The sequence below is a fragment of the Poecilia latipinna genome, unplaced genomic scaffold (genome assembly GCF_001443285.1).
Source record: "Poecilia latipinna isolate Pla-1442-1.1 unplaced genomic scaffold, P_latipinna-1.0 Scaffold1828, whole genome shotgun sequence".
Classification (NCBI taxonomy): Eukaryota; Metazoa; Chordata; class Actinopteri; order Cyprinodontiformes; family Poeciliidae; genus Poecilia; species Poecilia latipinna.
The window spans coordinates 144,562-165,440 of NW_015114444.1; the positions used below are offsets into that span (position 1 = coordinate 144,562).

At 37.9% G+C, this 20,879-nt stretch overlaps 1 protein-coding gene across 1 annotated transcript in view; it reads left to right on the forward strand.

Annotated features, from left to right (window-relative positions):
• Positions 1-20,879, forward strand: part of npffr1l2 (neuropeptide FF receptor 1 like 2) — a 102,003-nt gene that overhangs the window by 50,968 nt on the left and 30,156 nt on the right. The window contains exon 2 of the mRNA XM_015014567.1: positions 10,628-10,992. Within this exon, the coding sequence (XP_014870053.1) occupies positions 10,650-10,992 (343 nt within the window). The 5' untranslated portion in view covers positions 10,628-10,649. The remainder of the gene's footprint in view (positions 1-10,627; positions 10,993-20,879) is intronic.

Below are 20,879 nucleotides of genomic sequence, written 5' to 3' on the forward strand. Positions count from 1 at the left end.
TTTTTTTTTTTTTTTTTTTTTTTTTTTTACATCTTTACAATGGGTGTAAATAAGAGTGGAGAGTCCTACAATAAGGTGACATTTTGAACACAGCAGGGCCTAATTATAACCACAAGTAGGTCTGGAAAATGTGCAACAATGAATAATATAAAACAACCCGAGTCGTGTTTAAAGCAAAGTGTGTGTGTTATGTCAAGGGCTGCCTCCTCTGAGATGCTTTTAAATTAGTGTTTGCTTCTCCTCTGGGAAGGTTTTATCTAATACCTGTGCTGGTAACTTCATCAGGCGGTCATTAATCGTGGATGTCAGCTGTTTTAGTGCAATGCAGGTCATGAATAATGGGCTTTTAAACCCGACAGAAACTAGTACTGCTAAGAAAAAAAAGGTAGCATTGAAGACAATTTGTCAAACACTCAGACACAGACAGGCTTTCTAATGTTCTGCCCATACGGTGTGAAAAACAAAGCAACTTGTTTGTGGTTATTTTGTTGTTTAGATGCTAATCGTTTACTCAGCCAGGTTGTGGTGAGTCGTAAAACGTACATTTTTGTTACTCGGCGGAGATAAACTTGTTTAAATGTCTTCTCTAGAGCGCCGTTGTGATGGATATTCAGATGCACCGTCTGATGTGTCTAATAACGAACATTAATGCGCCTCTGAGGTGAAGGTTCTCCAACTTCTTTCTAATAGAGCTCATGATGGTGTTATGGTGTCATCTTCACTGACTAATTTTTGTTGTTTTAACACAATTGATTATTTCGAGCGACACATTATTGACATGAGAAAATCAAATGTATGTAACTGATCTATGATCTAATAAAAGGAGCGATATCGGTGAGATTTCTGTGGAAGCTACATCCCATAGATCTTTATTGTCAACATTTCCAGAGAAGATGTCGGCATTAAAATGACAGAAGACCAGCTGCAAGGCGGTTCTTGGACTGCTGATCTAAAATGTTCATAAAGACGAGATAACATTTACTAAAGTCGTTTTGTTTTGGGTTTTTGGCAATATAGTATATATTTCAGGGTAGCTCACCTACACCCATCTGATGTAGGAGAGTAACGGGACACTGGCACTTCAAGTTCTTTCCACCCAGTAACACGGCTCTGAATGAGAATAATAAACCATTTATGTACTGTTTTTAAACCACATATTTGTGCATTCTTTAAAAATTTAATGCCAGGCTATTATATGTACATATTTGCACAGATTTTTCAAACAGGTTTATTATAATTTAAGAGAACATTTCTAACAATATTACTTTTTATATGAACTTAACTCGATACAAAGTTCTCTGATGTTGGACTGTGCTCCCTAAAAATGGAAAAAAGAATCAACAACCAAGATGACAACATGGCTGGTCATAAGAAAACACTGATTGGATAATATCTTTGAACGACTTCCTGATACTTAGGTATAACATTCAACACTTTTGTAAGACCACAAAACATGAGAGTCTGAGGCCTTTGTCAGAAATAGACAATTAATTCTGCAGTTGTTTGCAGATGACTGCAGAATAGGCCGTTGCATTGCCACAAGGATTAGGGAACCTGTGAGAAATCCACCCGACAAAGAAATTAGATCAAAACAGCGCTGGCCTTTGGAGACGGAGCGTTTCTGACAGCTCTTTCTATTTGCATTGCCTGGGTCTTTAGAGCCGCAGTAGGGGGTGTTTTGCACAGGAGGTTTCTCTCTGTGTGAAGGAGGCTTTGCCATGAGAACAGACAATCCGCGTGCTAACACATGCTTGTGAATATTTCTGGCTGGATATTTCGTTCCACATGGGCCGCATTTTCTTTGACTCTGCCCATGTAAACTGTCTCAGTTGCAAACCTCGAGAAATCCTTTTAATTCAGCGCGTCAGCAGCCGTCACAGCAGTACCACACGACTCTAGAATAACAGCAAACTGGACAAGATAATTCAACTCTTAACTTATCTAAGTGAAAATGAGAGGAATGTCTATGTTTAAAAGAAAATGGGAAATACTACGAACAGATGACACTTTTGTGTTTGATTTTCCTTTTGTACTGCGTGAGTGTTGTCGAGCAACTTAAAGGCTCGACAACACTCACTATCAGCTGGTGGTGGTAATGCACCAACCCGTTATTTGCTGATCTTCAAAAAAAAAAAAAAAAAAAAAAAAAAAAGAAGAAAAGAGAAACTAGATAGCAGGAGAGTGAAAATGTCTGTAGTTTGGAGATAATTCAAGGTAATAAACTTCCTCTGTTTTGGTGCTGTGAAGAAGAGGGATGAACAAACAAACCTTTAAACACTTGAGAACTGATGAAGAATTTGACAACCTAATACGACACAAGATTCAAAGAATTTGCTGCTGCCAGCAGCACAACCAACGTTGCAGCAAGTAATCCAGGAACAAGAAGAGCAGAGTGAACAACAGCATGAAAATTTGCCATCATAGAGATGAGCTACAGCTTACACTTCAATAGAAATGCTTGCAAGCTGCATGACTAGGAAAACTATACTTGTAAAAAATAAAAAAATACTTTTATTATATTTATTTTATTTTCATACTTACTTATACTCAGTCTACAAAAAGCTGATACTCTGACATTCCTATTGGTAACAATCACAAAGACCCAGAACAAATGACTAATATGTATGATAAATAAAAAAGAAAAACTGAAACAACCTTAGCATAGTGCTTTCATTCACAACGCACAGCATGCGTCATCTCTTCACAGGACCAAAGTATACTCTTCTTGATTCCGTCGTTCCCTCTTGGGCCTCACTCCTGCCCAAACTGTTGTATTGACCCGTGATTATCAGTTGATTGTGGAGCAATCATCACCCGAGTGTCGCTACTATAATTGCGTTAGCAGGAGTGAACGTTAAAATATGTGATCAGCAGGAAACCTTGTGCCTATTCAATGCCTCTGCAGTTCTATGAATCTATTAAAAACATTAAAAAAATAACCACAATAATAACAGTCACACTGGGAATAGGCTGACCTTTGATGACCCCACGGCACATGCTAGTCACGTGGAGAAAGATGGAAAGAAAAAAGCACAATAACTGAGAATAACAGTGGGGACGATTGAACTGGAAGAGACAAAATAAAGTGAGACCAAAGGTCTTGGTGAAAATGTAGGGCGGTGGGGGTTGAAAAGTCTTGATTAAGGCCGTGTCGCTAAGAGTCTCTGAAAGATTGGATCAGAAGTCTGGAGTCTGGTGAACGTCAGTGTTTGAGTCTACAAACCGAGCACGGGGTTTTTCAGAAACTGGGAAATGTAGCGATGGTAACTACACCAATACTATGCCATTTTGGTAAAGTATCAATGAAGCTGAACCCAGTAGAACATTATGGTTGTTTAGCCATGAGACATTAGCATGCTAAAGCTTGGTGGGAAAAACTGGGAATTTCCCACCAATATGCTAAAACTGAGAAGAGATGAAGAAGGAACCTTTGTTCAGCATTGATTTGAGGGATAAGCAGTGGAGCTTTATTAAGACTGGTTTAGTGAAAATCTAGATGAACAAATCCTTGTAATTCTTAAAACCTTGACATGAGCTTCGGTGTTGGTGCGTACGAACAGCCTGGACCTTTCACCCCGGTTCACGCTGCTTAACTCACCTGAACTCGCACAAACTGCGTTTTCCCTGCAGCCTTTTATGATGGAGCAGTTCACACGCCTAGAGCAGGAGAACAACGGGACAAATGAATGGATTTCTCACTAAAATAATAATAATAATGCTGTTTTTTCTTTTCTTGTTCTACAGAGATGAGCTATCCACACTGGGGGAAGTAACAGATTTTGATGCGTTTCTTTTTATTCTTCTTCTCCATTCAGATCTCTATATGCTGTGTTTGGCACCAACCTCTGATTGGGGCTTTTATCGTTTCAGTTTCCTCACAGAGTCATTCCAGACATAAAAACCTGGGCTTGACTCTCCCGTACTTTGCCAGGTTACATTTATAAGGACCAATGTTTTGAAGTGGGAGAAAAATAACAGATGGCTATAAAAATCAACATCAAGAAAAAACTGTGCTACGTATTTGTACTTCAGTCTTGCATGTCAGAGGACAAACATCTGCCTTTGGAAGACACGGATTTAGTCAATTAACTGCCTATAAACATGATTTGATCTCAGTGTAAATCCACAGGTTTGTGAAGGCATCAGTTTTAATTTAGAAAACAATATTGCAAGCTTCAAATATCTCATAGCTGAATTCATCCTCCAAACCACAAATATATTTATTAAATTTTTTTATCCGTTATTTAGCCATACCTGTAACAGCAGTTCGGGTTCGTGGTGTTTCAGGAAACCTGATCATTCATGGAGAGTTTTCTTTAGATATGTGAATTATTGACGCAGATATCATAAAGCGTTGAGGACATCTGTGCTGCTGCTACATATTTAGCATTGAATGGTAGGCTAACCACTTTTAGCACAACTTCAACACATTAACAGCCTTTTCCAGTATCCCACCAGATTGTCTTGAAGTATGTGGAAACAAAATGTGATTATCTGCATTAATGTTATTGATGATTAATCGATTTAGAATCGTGTGTGTGTTTGTGTGTGTGTCACCTGAAGACGTTTTTAAAAGGACCTGTCAGGAGATGAGTGTGTTTCACTGCAGTGGACAAGGAACACGGAAAAAATGTGTTCAGTTTGCAAAAATGATGGCAGCATTTGCATAAATGTTTTGTCTTTAGTTCTGATCAACACTGTAACACTGACAGGTACAGGCGTGGGTTTTTTTTTTCTGTCACCACGTCGTTCAGGAAGCCATGCAGCGATTGTGCAAGTGTCACTTCTGTTCACTCCTCAGAGTAGAATAAAATAAACTTAATCTTCCCCTACGGCAATAAAGTGTTTGCTCCTTGTTTTACCCTTGAGTGTTTAAGCACACCTCAATAACATAAATGTTTGAAAAGTTTCTCTGAGGACGTCGCTGTTCACACTCTGCAACTCGGTCTATTTAGTTCAACCAAAAGACATGTTTGGTCCTGAAAACTCATTTGGAGCTGCTGCTGCTGCACATATGGAGGCTGGAGGAGGAACTAAAATACTGCTGTGTAATCGGACTACAGCTGCAGCCAAAAACAAACTCGTTCGTTTTGCACAAACAAAGAACCTTTTTGCTGACAATGAAGTAAAAACTGCAGTTAAACAAAATAATTTTCATACCTGATAAATTCAAAACCCATAAACAGCTCTGTGTCCTTCCTCAGGTTTTTCTTCTTCCTTCCCCTAAATCCAAGATTTGAGTTCCTTTGTAGTTCGTAAATGTAAAGGTCAGGGAATGTCCTTGTTTCTTTTTTTAACTGAGAGGAAATTCATCATTCTATCTCTTTACATCCACTGGGCTTAGCCACATGTCCTGAATAGATAATTGCTGTAACAAGTTGTTTTTCTATGCTGCCAAGAAGCTTCTACACATCTCTTAAACTTTAAAGGGGCAGTATCATATGAAATCAATGCTTTTGAGCTTTACGTCATGCTATAATGTTATCCCCTCATCAAAAACGTACTTGGTGTGTTACTTTGATTCTTTTATGCATGTTTGAGAAATTCTGCTGCTCCCCCAATCAGCACCTTCAGACTAGCCAGCAGCAATTAGCAAACATCTGGTGGAACAGCTGAGCTCATTCTAGGATCTACTTCTTAGTACAACACTGGTAAAGACATTGCAAAAAGGTTAATAGAGGAGCCATGTTTGATGGCTTCCTGAAGGAGGAGTTTCAGAAAGAGCAGAAGTTTTTAAAGAGACAAGAGGCCCATTTTCATGGCATTAAGCTACAAAGTAAAATTTCTTTTAAGTTGTATTATATATATCATTTTTATAAGAATCTGAAGGTAACATTTTTACTTACTTGTGCTGTAAAGTGGCACTATGTGTCTGGAAAACACATAATACTGCCCCTTCAAAAAAATGCTAGTTTTTTCCCCCCGAAATAACCTGTTGTTTCTATTGATCACTGTGAGAGATTTACAGCTGCTACATCCTCCTGAACCACCGAAACGCCTTCCTGTTACATAACAATGTGACTCAAAAGTTAGTTGGTAACATAAAACATATAAGCTGGAATTTCCAAACAAATGTCAATCAGGTGCTCAAGGGTTCTGCTCCTCCTTCAGCCCTCAGCAGTGAGGTTTCATCAACCAGACAGACAGACAGACAGATGTAATGAGGTAAGGTAATTTTATTTATAGAGCACATTTTCAGCAACAAGGCAATTGAGAGAAAAAACAGAGCAGTCAGAAAAGCTGCAAGAGACCTGGCAAAACCCCAATGACAGTGTAAGGTTAATTCAGCAGGAGAGGATTATTTGACTCATTTGCACGACACATTGGGAATTATGAGACACGGTTTTTCTTTTAAAAGATCTGGAAACCAAAAGACGAGAGATGTTTCTGAGGCAAACCAGAAGTAAATAAATGGATGGATGGATAGGTAGATAGATTTTCTTCATATCCTTTCCTACATAGTTCATATTGAACAGTCTTGTATAACTACTATTTACCAATGCTCTACTTTTTTAACACCTTTGGCAAAAAATGCTCAGAAACAAAATAAAAACCAGTGTTGGTTGGATTTGTCTGACTGATACCAATATGTCAAAAAATTCCTAATTTCGATGCAGATGTTAGTGCCTAAAGTAAAATATCTGTGTCATCGATCACACCAAGTTTGGAGACAGGATGACTCAGCGCCATGCCATAAGCTGAAGGACTTTATATAAGTGAAGGAAGAATGGACCAGGACATTCTTGATAAAACTTTAAGGATGAAAGAGTCGAGACAACAGACCCAAAGTCACAGTGAAGAAAAAACAATCACTGAAGTTCAGAGGGGATGTGAAGGACCCCCAGAACTTTAAAGATTTGAAGACAGTTTATGTGGAAGAACGCAGTCAGAAATCACTGCTGTGAACCGCTTCTCTACCTGGAGTCTTTGAAGCTGCCGTCTCCAAAAAAACTGTCTTTTCCATTTCTTACGTGTGTCCAATACTTATTCACCATGCCTCTCCAAATTCCACTCATAATCTCATCTAATGACTCATTTCCTGTGATTTCTTTCTTGTGTGTGGATTACTCGGTTTGTTGTTGATACCTGGTGGGAATTTGATGCCGATCGATGGACGTGTGAAAAACTTTTTTTCTTTCACCCTGCTGTGTGTGACTGCTTGGTGCTAGCTTGTCCCCGTCCTGCTCCTCACTGTTTTCACCAGCCTTGTCAGCCCCTCTGTGTATTTATAGGTCCTGTCTTTCTGTCTCAGTTTGTTAGTCCATCTGTTTACCAACCCTGCTCTGTCTGTCTGTCTCTGTCTGTCACACTCCTTAAGTCCTGCTACTAGTCGTCGTGTTTTGGATTGTCTTGTACCATCGAGTAGAAACATTAAAACAGGAAGTCAGCTTGCAATCGTTTAACTTTATCTAAAAGGTTGAACCAAGTTTATTTACAGGACAACTTTCATTACCTTTGTTTGGTGTGATCACAAAAACAAGCGACTGACAGAAACTGTGGCTGATTTCTGTCAGTCAATAAAAAGGCAGAGACATGGCATCTGACAAAACTCCAGCCATAGGTGACAGTCACCTCGGGCTCGGCATGTGACGCTGTAGTAAATGTATCCTGATGTCACGGCTCTGACAGCATTCTCAACATTTTGAGGCACATGTGTCACCACTACCAGACTCAAAATGCTGAGTGGTTCCTCTAAAGCTACAGCCAAGTTCAGTGACGCGCTGTGGGAAGAAATGCTAAACACAACAACAGTCGACTCTGCAGCAGTCTGTCTTCAAACGTTCAGAGTTCTGGTGATTTATCACAGGGAAATACCCAAATGGTTAAAAACTCGGTTTCATTAAAATATTCTTTATAAAAGTATTCAACTTTTATAAAAAATATGTTTTTTGTATATTTGTCAAAACTGTCGTGACGTCGTAATATGAGACAGATAGTCTGTAAAACATCGATCTCCTTCCTGAATACACAGCTACTGACTAAAAACAACCAATCAGAGCCAGGAGGCGGGTCTTAGCGCTGTTGATCATTAATGTGCTAATGCTGGAGAAACAACTTAGTGTTACAGGAAAACAGTTATCCGATATCGTTAGTGGTTATGCTAACTAGCTTAAGCATTCATAACAGGATCTAACCAAAGAAAATGTGTAGAAAACTGTAAAAACACAGAAAAACCTGATAATGTGTCAGAAAATAATTCACAAACAAGTTATATTAATTTTAATCAAAAGAAGAAGAAACTTGTGTCCCCTGGGTGCTTTCAATTCACCAATTTTGGTATACAGTTTAAAACGTTTGAACAGCCTGCATTGAATCCACATTTTCCTCTCTGCTGTCTTGCATAAAGAGGGGAGAAGTGCTGTTTGACACAAAGTGAAACTAACAAGTTTCCCGTTGTGTCAAACACACCTCGAGTGTTTGCTAAATCCCAGCAGATTTAAGAACTCCAAATGTTTTGTTCAACTTTTCTTTTTCCACTGTTTCGCCTCTTAAACAGTCATTTTCAGAACCTAATTAGTCCTTTGAAGGATGCAGGAAATCAGTGCTCATGAGCACATCTTCAGACCATCTGCGTCCACATCGTTACTGGACTCTGCTTTGCATTTGCTTCGTCTCTGAGTTTGGGTTTAATGATTCAGGATGGTGCCATTGTGAAATGATTTTTTGAGTCTGCTGGTAGTCGATGTGTGCCTGCGGGTGAAACTGGTAAAATTGGAAATGTATTTTTAGAGATTGTTTGAGTAAATCCTAAACCGTTGCCGTTATTTATCTTTTCTTCAGAAATCTTTACTCTTTCACACTGTTACTCAGTTAACCTGTATTAATAGAACAGATTAATACTGATCCAAGTGCAACACACTCTTTACACAGAAACATGGAAAAATGCAGTGTGATTTTTTTATAATCTAAAATATTGAAGAATTTAAAAAGATAATTTATTTAATTAAACATAGGAGATGAATTATGAAAATTCAATCTTACAGATAGTGATCTCAACCCAATAAATATGGACTACAAAAATGTTATTGCTAGAAAATGAAATCTGAATCAAAACATGAATAGATTATACTGTCACCTTCCTAAAATAAGTTTTGTTTTTTAATTTGCAAAAGTGATTTTGTTTTTGCCTAAATTATATTTTTGCAAAAAAAAATAACATGAAACAATGTATTAGCATAGTGATGATATAAAAGTTGCTCAATTTGTTAGTAACCGAAAGTGAAATAAAAATACTGAACTAAAAAAAAACATAAGAAACTGATAACAATAAAGTTAATCTAAAAGACTGAACAGATGTATCATTAGTTTGCATTCAAACGTATCCAAACTCTGAGCTGCCCCCTGGTGTTCAGGAGGGTCGTGACAGGAAGAGAAATAATTAACTGCATGTTTTAGTTCTCACCTTTGCTATCAACCGAAGACCTGAGGGATCTGGAGGACATGAAGGAACAAAGTAATCTGAAAACTAAGGCTGGACTAGTATTATTATAACACTGTAGCTTTAAGTTTCTCTCTCGGCTTCTCTGTGCTAATAACACACACACGCACACACACGATGCAGAGCAAGCAGGTGGCAGTAATGATGACCAGTTCATAAATTAAACAAAGCGTTGATATTTCTGTAAATCACTGAGTGAGTCAGTTGGGGAATTGTTTCATGTCAGCTGTATAAATATAGCATGATGATGCTAGCTTAAGCACCACAATCATCTGCGGAGTAGCGTTTTCTGTTATTTTCCAGAATTATTTTTTTTTTACATCTTTTAATACCATTTCACATCTTATGGTGTCTGCTCGAAGATTTTGTTGGCAAAACTATATTAAAATAATCTGGAGTAATGTTGCTGGATTGGCTTCCTTTTCTAGATGTAAGCAATATTTAAAACAAGAATCTTAATGTGTAAAAAAAAAAAAAAAATTGGACCAAAGATGATGCATTAAAAAACACAACTTAATTTTAAAATTCAGACCACTTTAACGTTTGCACAATTTGTCACCTTAAAACGACTGAGTGTTTTATTGGGATTTTATGTAGTAGACCATCTGCCTAGTGCATAGTTATAAAGTAAAATGAAAAGTAGAAATGGTGTTCAACATTTTTTGCATATTAAAAAGGGAAAAGTTTAAATGGTTTCAGATCAATCTCTGTGCAAAATGTTAATCAGAGGTGCAAACATAGTATAAAAATCAACACAATTGTGGATGTAACTTGGTGAGGGGGATTGAATTACAAATAGATACTTTTCAGATTTTTAATTGTTTAAAGGTTTGAAAACGATCTAAAGAATGTTTTCTACTTCACAATTCTTTTTGTTGATGTTCTGCAGAAAATCTCAATAAAATGCAGAATTGTGTGATTACACCATGACGAAATATGAAACACAATGTGTACATTTATCCAAATAAAAAAAACAACAAACAGGCTAACTGACCTTCTATTCAAATAGAGAATAGATACACACAGATAGAGGTTGCTGTTAGCTGCCAAGCGGAAACTAATATTTCTAAAAAATATGTTAGAATTTGATAAGTTTATTCCTGTTTCATTTTTCCCCCATTCTGTCAGAACTTAGTTCAGATTATATTGTCAATCGTCTCCTGTTTTCTCTGTTTCACTCCCGTACAGTTCGTGCTGCCACATGTAAAAGATGGAGATCCTGGAGAACATGGGCGAGGAAGCCATGGAGACCGAGGGATCCGCCGTCATAGCAACCCTTCTCAACGGCAGCTTGGACAGCACTGCCAACTTCACCAACCTCACCTTCTTCCCCTACTACCAGCACTCCCTGTACGTAGCAGCCAGCTACATCCTGGCCTACTCCTTCATCTTCCTGCTGTGCATGGTGGGAAACGTCCTGGTGTGTCTGATCGTCCTGGAGAACCGATGCATGCGCACAGTGACCAACCTCTTCATCCTCAATCTGGCGGTCAGCGACCTCCTCGTGGGGATCTTCTGCATCCCTACAACTCTGGTGGACAACCTCATCACGGGTAAGTGTTTGGTTATCAAACTTATGGATTTCTTACTGGTAAAAAATTTTTACAATTGAAAATGTTTGTTTGATCATTTAAAGCTGAAGTGTGTAACTTTATATATATATATATATATATATATATATATATATATATATATATATATATATATATATATATACATATAAAGTTTTTACATATTTGTTAAAATTGTCACTATTTTACAGACAATCTGTAAAAAGACAAAATGGTGCTACAAATATCATCTGAAGAAAAGAACTGCTCCAACCAATCAGAGCCAGGGGGAGAGTCTTAGTGCTGTCAATCATCCTCATGTAGGCGATTCTAAATGTGTATTATTACAAGAAAACCGATTATCTGCCTGTATTATGCTAACTAGCACTAGCATTATATACTTAGTTTTTTTTTCTTTTGCTACCTTTTTGTCTTTCCTTTGGTTTGTTGTATTTTCTTCTAATTCATGTAAAGCACTTTGAACTGCCCTGTTGCTGAAAATAAAAACCTTACCTTAGCATTCATGGCAGGAAAGAAGCTCTAGTGTAGCTGAGAGCACAGGGGAGAGAGTGAGCAGCGCATGCATGCGATGATTAACAGCGTTAAGACCCTCCTCCTGGCTCTGATTGGTTAGTGGCTTGTTTCTGCAGCTAGTACTGCAAGAAGGCAGAGGAGCTCACGTCTTTCATTATCTGTCTCTTACTATGTACATTTTAACAAATATGTAAAAAAAATGTGAATAGCATTTGCATCTTGTAGCTTTAAGGTATTGAAAAGAAAATGTCGTGTTTTATGTTGTTTTCTTGCTGCACTACAGTTTTTACTGCATTACAAATGCTAAGATCCATCAAGACATTTTGCAATAAAGAGAATATTTTTTTTATGTGAACATATTTTTGCACAGTTAGGTGCAGCCCGGCCTTAAAAGGGTTAACGCCAGCAGTGCTTAGGCGGGTGCGGTGTTTGCAGACAGCCTGGTGAGCCGAGAGCAGAGCTGATTACGGTGATGAGAGGAGGAGCACCTTCAGGCGTCAGTGTTCCTTCCCGCGGAGCTCTGCTTAATGAGATCTGAGCTCCTGAATGGCTGAGTTAGTGTAATTTAAGAATGAAACGAAGCACCAGCATGTGTCTGGCTAAGCTAGTCCTTTCCAATGGCTACCCTGAAGCTAACCAAAGTGCTTTGAGTATGGGGAGCAGTGATTGGAAGTGATACCAACTTCTGTGAACTTTAAAACTTGCTGCAGTATCTCAGGGAAGTGCAGCCTTGTGAGACCGACCCAAAGGCCGACCTGATTTTTTTACAAACACGCCGGCCAAGACCGGAGAGGTGAGGGGAGTCGTCTACTTGAGGTGATCTGTGAAAGTCCTGCTGCTTTACATTTCCTTAGGCTTTTTGTAACATATCTTGACTAATTTAACAGATGGGCTATACTACTCCATGCTCATTCTCAATTATTGATACAAACTTTAAAATCCGAAACAGAAGTAGCCCTAAAACTCAACATCCTTACTATTACATTGTATCAATTTTCAAAATCAACCCAGCCCTGTGTGTATATTCATGCCGAAACAACAAACGTCTGGATATTGCGGTCCAAACAGTCCTTTGTTTAATTATTAATGCATACACTGATATTATCGACATGATTAATAACGCAGATTTTTGCAAACATATTATAAGCAGTGTTAAAAACTCACTGACAGTATTTTTAGCAAAACTGTCAAAACTAGAAATCGTGTGAGGACTTATTAGCATCATGTGACGCCTGTTCTTTTATTCTGGTTTAAGCTTCAGAACTGAGGTGTGACATCACACACAGCTCACAAAACCAGACATAAAATATTGGGTTCAGGAGACGAGATGGGAGCTGAACAATAATTTATTGGGAGAAAAAGGAATTGCTACTTTTTTTCTTCACACTATTTTTTTTTGTTGCGATCACGTTTTATGACATTTGTTATAAGTGTACAATCATTTAGTCCTAAGCTTGTTTTAGAATGTCAGAAAAGTATAAAAAATTATCCCTGTCTGTCTACTTCTACGCAAAACATTTATATTAAACTGTGTTTTAGGGAAGAAGTGTAAACTCCAGACTGTGTCCATTTAATTCACACTGTAATAATGTGCACACACATTTTTACCAACAATTTGAACCCTTAAATGGTTTCTTTGCCAAGATAAAAGTCAAGCTGATCAGTCGCACTGCACAAAGGTTTGAATGTGTAGCTGGGAATCAGTTTTCAGTTCAAACAGGCTAATGCAAGTATTTTAGAAAATCCAGTTTTAAAAGTTGCAATGGGACAGAATTCACCACTGAAACTACATTTGGTGTTTTAAAAAACCCAACAAACTTCTGTTTTGGGATTATGTTTCTGCTTCCTTCAGTTCCCACCCGATTACGGTCCAAACTTTCGACTTGACCATTGCGACATCTTGATTCTTTTCCCACCGGGTCCGTTTGCAACATGTGGGACCGTTTCTCCCGGTGATGACTTAACTTAAGGCAATCCTTCGGTGTCAGACAAGCGACATCTAATTTGACTCGTGAATAGTTTGTTGAGGTAGAGAAACTGACGATCAACTGTTCGGGGTGCGCGCGTCCCCCGGGTGCCAAATGGGCTTAATAAGGGCTTTTCTCCAAAACTCTGCTCGTCTGTTTGAGATGGCAGATTTTAGCAGCGCAGCTCAGCTGTCATGGCTGTCACCGCCTCTCAGTTGCTCATGTCAACTAAGTACCCAGCAAACTGAAAGGTAAGTTTCAGTAGCGGCCTGTCAAAATGTAAACTTGTACATTCAGTCAGCCAGAAATAAACATGAAGGCGGAATCTGATTCTTTTCACCAAGTGAACAGCGAGGCTGTTTGGGAGCGAGGGGATGCATCGTCTCCTCCGCTCTGCTGCTTAGCTTCTCGTTGTTAATTGAACCTTTTATTTCCTCATCATTGTCATCAACAGCACTGCACCATATCTGTACATACAGCTTGGTTTGTTGCAGTTTGTAACTTTTATAAAAGAAAAATGTTTGACATATTTGCTAAAACTGTCACTGTGTGCTGAGAGCATATTATCTGTGAAAAGATCCAACAGCATCTAGAGGAATCCTGTTGGATCAGCGTTACTGAACCAACAAATGATGCTGCAGATTGTAGAAAAACCACTGGGGTGATTCTTCCTGTAAATTGAATCATTCTGAAATTAACCCTTTCATGAATAGTGGTCACTTCAGAGGACAACGATCGAAAAGCCGTGTTTTTTTATTTTTATTTCTTGTGGATTTTTTACGCTATAAATGCAGACAGAGCACTGAAGTGGACACTAGTGCTTCATACAATATACTATCAACTACTGGCCATCCAGTAGTTGATCCAGTAGTCCAAGAACATTTTTGTTGAAAAAATATTTAACAAAAAATGTGTTAATTTTTTTTTTAAATATGGCAGTTATAGAAAAAGGCAACTCAAGAATATTCAGTCCCTCCTTCCACTTTAGAGGACTCAAAAAATATTTTGACACCAAGTAACCTCTAAAGAAGAATACTACTGACGTTTTTCCCTAATTACAACTGATCACCTAGAAAAAAACGTATAAGTTTGTTCATGCAGTAAGTCACTCAAAAACACTCTGCATCATGATCCTCCATCTACTTCCTGTCTTCTTCTTCGTGGATTTGTACCAGTAGTAACATCCGGGTGTTGATCCGATGATGCAAAAAAAGTGTTTCCATTGCAGTTTTGTGAAACAAACCAGTAATTATATGATCTACTGACAAAGCTACTGACAAAATTTGTAATGTAAACACAGCTAGAGTGTGTTTCGCGCTTTAAGAAGAGGGAAGTCGTCTCCCAGACTGCGGCCGTATCTTCAGCTTCCTGATTTAAATCAACCCTGTTGTGAACACAGAAATGCTGCTGCAGGTTCGGTTCTTCATGCTGCTTTCTGCAGAGATTGCCATAATAGTAATAATGTGCGTGAAGATTGTCAGCAGCAGTAAGACATACCTGTGATGCCAAGCAGTGAAAGAAAGGGATGATATCTCCAACCTTTTTTTTTTTTCCAAGTCAATATTCCATTTCACAGCAGCTCCAGTCACACGGGCGGCACATACGTCGCAATGCACAGCCGTCGTAGATGTGCAAAAGATAAATCTGCAGCAGCCGTGTGACGGAGCCAAAACTTCTGAGGAACGTTTCTGGCACCAGGTCTAAATCCACGCCTTGAGGAGTTAAGGCATGAACTTACAGGTCGTCGTCACTGGTGACGACCTGTTTTGACCTCCTTTTGCATGTCAGCAGTGTTTGACACGCCACTCTGTGGACTGTCTTTGCTTACAGCACGTGGATTTTATGTGCAATGACAAAGACAAAGACAGAGCACTGGTCTCAGACTGATGGCTGCCGTTGCTGAGCCGTAGCTCAGTTCAGCTGCAATATGAGAGGTACTTATTGGACACGAAGAGTTAGTAACTGCATTTCATTGATCATATATTTGCGCAATCTGACATTATGGAAGATAAATTCGCACAATGGAAACACGCCAATTTTGGAAAAAAAACAAAAAAACTCTTAGTCTTCAATAAATACGTTTTGGAACTAGATAGAGGTGTTTTTTTTATTTTTTTATTTGTATTTCGTATCACATGATCAACAACCGTGTTCTGGCACCGACAAAAACCACAGGATCAGGAAATGGTTTGAGGATCATGACGTGTTTTTTTTTAGTGACTTATCGCGTGAACGAACATATTCACGTGACTTTTATTGCATTTCTTACCAGATGGAAACATCGCAATTGCAAATTTGTGTTTTTCTTTTCAATATTAGCGGAATATCGGCAAAGTTTTACACACATTTTCTATTTAAATGCAGCCAGTGAGACATGTTTCCTGTTCCTTTAGCTGCAGGGAGAGGCTTCATGTGAATACACTGACTGGTGTTTATCCGGCTCAATCATTTTTGCAGATACTTGAAAAAGAAAAATATTTCTATGACAAATGAGGTGATGCAGAGCAAATGAAGTGTGTAGAGTAGACAGGACAGCGTAAGATCTGGATAGACAAGGATGTTTCAACAAGACATAAAAGGTTTGTCAGATTAAAGTCACACTTTGTCACAGAATGGAAGGAGAAGCTATTCTTAGACATGTTTGTAGATAAATTAATTCTGTCTTTTTTGTTTTTGTTTTGTTTTTTGGAAAATATATAAAAATGTCAACATTTCCAGGTTTAGTTTATTTTTTTTTTTCCTAATTACAAATGATTAATGTTTATTTAGATTTTTTTTTAAACAAATCTATCTCACGCACCAGAGGAGTACGCTCTCAGTGTTCCTTTCAGCTCAGACACGTGATCCATGTGACAGTTTCCTTCTGCTCTCGTTAATGTTTAGGGTGACCATGAAGTCCTTCATCTGCACACTGACAGAGCAGATTTATTCATTAACGTCTTAAATTATTTTAATGAGTGCCCTTCTGAGAGCATTTATTTATTTATCAGCCGAGAACAACAGGCTGAACAGCTCTCTCTCTTTGCAGTATTGAAGTCTCAGTATGTTATTGGGTTTAACAATGCTTTTCGGTTCAGATTTTAAAAATTCAGCTGAAAAAGTAATGTGCCAGGTAAAGTTCATAGTTATCAGAATCTGCATTGCATTTACCACTAAACCCTAAAGCAACAAAACGGCACCACAGGAGGGACTAGTGGTGGAGCTGGAGTTTTATACAAGAGATGGCCAGAAGGTGGGCAAAGTTTTATTATAAGGTTCATATACTCAAAAAAAAAAAAAAAAAATCTGTTTCTATGACCTGGTTTCAGGGACGGAATGACCATTGGGAGCACCGGGCCATTTCCCGGAGGCCTGGCTGCTGCTCAGCAGTCACTCAGCAACCAGGCAAGAATTTGACCTCAAAGTGCATTTTATTACTGTTAACTTTTATTTAACCGGGAAAATCTCGTTGAAATTAAATCAGTGATTCTTGAGAATAGGGACAAAATGGGTTTTAATTTTCCCATATTTTTTTTTATTATTTCTCAGCCTTATGTATGCAAATATGACAAATAATGTTTAGGAACTGTAAAGATGCTAAGGTACAGGCTCCCAGTTGCAACATTTTTAAAAAATTACATTTTTAATTGACCTGACCCAGAACTTTGTCATCACCATCTGACAAAAATAAATATAAAATGATTTTTAAAATACCCTATTAGTGATATTTTTACTCATTTTACAGACAAATGCTTCTCAAGAAACAAAAGAAATATTATTTAAAACAAAAAACAACAAAAAGTCCATCTGACGGAGTTGACACAGAACTGAAGGTGGTGACAAACTAGTGAGTAAAAAGAAATACTTGATACATGTGAAGTAATGCAATTTATGTAAAATGTATTAAAATGAATTAATTGCACATTTAAGTGAGATTTGACAACAATTTCACTGAAAGAGTCACAAAAACTCTGATGGAGTTAACAAAATACCAAACTACCTCAATTTCTATGATGTTATTCTGAAGGAGGCCATATTGTAGCTCATCAGGTCTATGAAATCTTTACATTATACCAAAATTAAGCTTTTATTTCACAAAATTTCATCAAAGTTTGGTAAATTGTCAGTAATGGTGTTGACACATCATGGTTGTGACAAGCAACTTAGGAATAAAACAGAAGAAAAAACAAAAGAATAGCATAAGCTAACCAGAGCTAACTAGCCCTCTTAGCAAAGGAAGAGAAAGGAAGTGGTCATGGGGTCCTCAGAAGTTCTGGTGCCCCCCAATAATGCCTGATTTTTTTTACATTCTTTTCATTTCTGACGGTGTTGACAAAAACTAGGGACAAATTTCAACGGAGTTGGAAAATATATAAAAATTATTTTTTTAATTCAATTTATTGATACTTTTATAATTATTTATATGACTACTTATACTTAATTGTCACAATATATAATTTTAGTATTTCTTTAATCATTTTAAACTATGATAATGTATTGAGTTCTGCTCCTGGACAAGGGCTTTTACAGGCGTCATCCACCAACTACAATGTTTAAAATAAAAAAATATTCAGCAAATACCTGGAAAATATACATTGTTGTGCTCACATGACCCAGGTTAGTTGAGTCAGATATTTGAAAAAAATATATTTTGTGTATATTTTATTCAAATTTGGTGCTTTATCCATAAGACCTGTTCTGTCCCTATTCTCAAGAATCACTGAAATATCTCCCTTGCAGGAGAATCCCGACCAAGAATAGCAGCAGCTCACAGAACATTCACAGCAAAACAGAGAAAGCTAACGGCGTCATAAACACGTGAGTTAAGAAGGTTCCTCGATCAAAACATTTACAGAGCGATGATTCCTTCTCAAAATCAGTAAGAACCTTAAAAACATTTAGTGACAACATCTACTGTAGGTTCATAAATACATAAACCTAAAGGGCCTGCCGAGCCGCGGGGTCGTGCATCACTCAGAACGTTTAAAAGGTACAAAAACTTCCATGAGGCTTTGTACACGCACAAACTCAAAAGAGCTTAAAGCTTCATAATAAGGACAGTCAGACGCACAAACTTGGTGCTCAAAACTAATAAATTGTTCTGCTAGTCATTGTACTCTGTAAGCCACAAGAAATCTTCCGTGTAAACTAGTAAATCTCAGCTTTTAGTTTCTGTTGTACTTTTAAAGTCTAAAGCTCTGTTTCATTGTCAGGAAATAACACGACTAGACCGCAGAGAAGGTCCTGAGTGTTTTAACCAGCCTCTGTATGCCCACCTGTTTGGTTACGGATATAAAATGTTCTCTGGCTTAGTTGAATAAATCAATACGGAGCTGAATAAGGCCACAGACAGAAAGGGTCCCCTGCCCCACAGATCATTCAAATCCACCCCATGTATATTGATGAAACTGATTTTATTGAACAGTGAACTGGAACTCCAACCAGAAACAATGTATTGTTGACTTTTGCCCACATCCAACATCAACCCACCGCAGCGAAGCGTCTCTGATCACCTGCTGCTTTCACATCGCAAGTACAGATATTTTATGTTTCTGCCATAATTACATCCTCTCCTTCTTCCTCATGTCTCTTTTTGTTGTTTTCCATTTCAATGTTTTTTCTTTTAAACTGCTATAAATAACTCTCTTCTAAATCACTCTGCTAAAAGTAATAACATTTTGTTTATTATGTTCATTTTCTGTTTGAAATACTGAAGCAAATATTCCCTGTAGCTCTGGCTTTACGAGGGGCACCGATAACCAACTAATTACGCCTGACAACATCCTGTGATTCCTTCTGATTCTTCCTGAAATGAGCTCGGCTTTACTGCAGCAGCTCATCATATCTTAATCAGACGTGTGAAAAACAATGCTGGTATCTGGACCACAACTCCAGATTAATTTTTACCTGTCAGAGCGGTCCACGGCAGTGCCTTGTTGTTTCGGACAAAGATTTTTTTTGTATTAGTTCTTCAGTTCAAACACACCGTCATGCTAACATAATTTGTTCCACTGATGCCAAGCTTCAGAGGCCGACTCCGCCATGACAGACGTCAAACAACCCAAGCGATCGTCAACTCCTGTGACGCTTGTCAAAAAACTGCATGACCAAAAATTTGACCCATGTTCAAAATAATGCTGGAACGTTCAGCTTAGTGTTCAAACATTTTCTATAGACACATTGCAACGTAATGTCATGCACACATGATCCAAAAGAACGGCTCGTCGACCATGATTACCACTGGGTTTAGCAGTCAAGTTGTCAACACGTTAAATCTTAAAGATATGTGTGATGGAGAAAAGAAAAAGGGACGCTCTACTTTGCTATTGATTATGAACAATACAACAAAGCCAGATCCTAGGGTATTCACATTTCACCTGTCAGTAAAGCTGGTCAGTTATGCTAGCTTGACTTTGACAACGCTAACATGTAGATGTGCTGCAGAATTCTTTGTGTTTTACTTCAGTTATAAAACCCCCCGAAAACATAACGGATTAAATGTCCTGTTCTTTGTGTGGAAAATATTTTTTTGTTTTTAGGTGTTGAATCCTGAAACATAAGTGAAGTTGTTGTCAGTCTGTGCATAGTGTATCCAACACATAGAGCCAGAAAAAAAGAATGTGAGAGGGTTTGAGTTATTCTTCCATGTTTTTTTGGTGTTATTTTCCCTATTCTGTTGTGCACTGCACTAAATTAATAATCCCCACATCTCCAGGTTTTGATTTTGTTAGCAGAATTGTTCTACCACAGCAGAACAATGGATGGTAAGTAAAAGAATCGCGTTGTGCACTTGCATGAAATTTCTGGACATAAACAATAACATGTATTGTGTTTATTTAGTGAAACCCAGTTGATTGCATCGAGGCACTGATTTTGTAGCAGCAGTGGACAGCTGATTGGATTGAGTTGTTAACTTTGAATCAGTCTCTTGTATACTGAACATCTGAATGGACAATCTTGCGTTTCCTGCCAGTCACTGATTTAGCTGCATAGCCTCTGTTTTTGACCGTTCCATGGCACAGACCAACTCTGGCCTGAAGTCAAGTTTTGAGGACTAGTGAACTACATCCTTCCTTCGCCACTACATGATGTGTCAGCATAAATTGCATTTATGTCAAATGTTAAGACTAATAGCAGTAATTTTATTGATCTACAACCAAGATGTTCATTTACTGGTGCATTTGGACTCTTGTCCAGTTAAAGCACCCATTTCTAGGCCTTTGTTGTTCTTCCACGACTTTCTGGTTTTGGTTTAACTTAAATGCATTTTAGTAGAGCAGGTAAAATTATTATAAAAAAAAACACCTCAGCATGTACAACACCTGTTTTTTTATTTTTATTTATTTATTTTTATTTTATGTTTTTTAAATGAATGACCTCAATAATTAAACTCCACAAATTGCCTGTGGG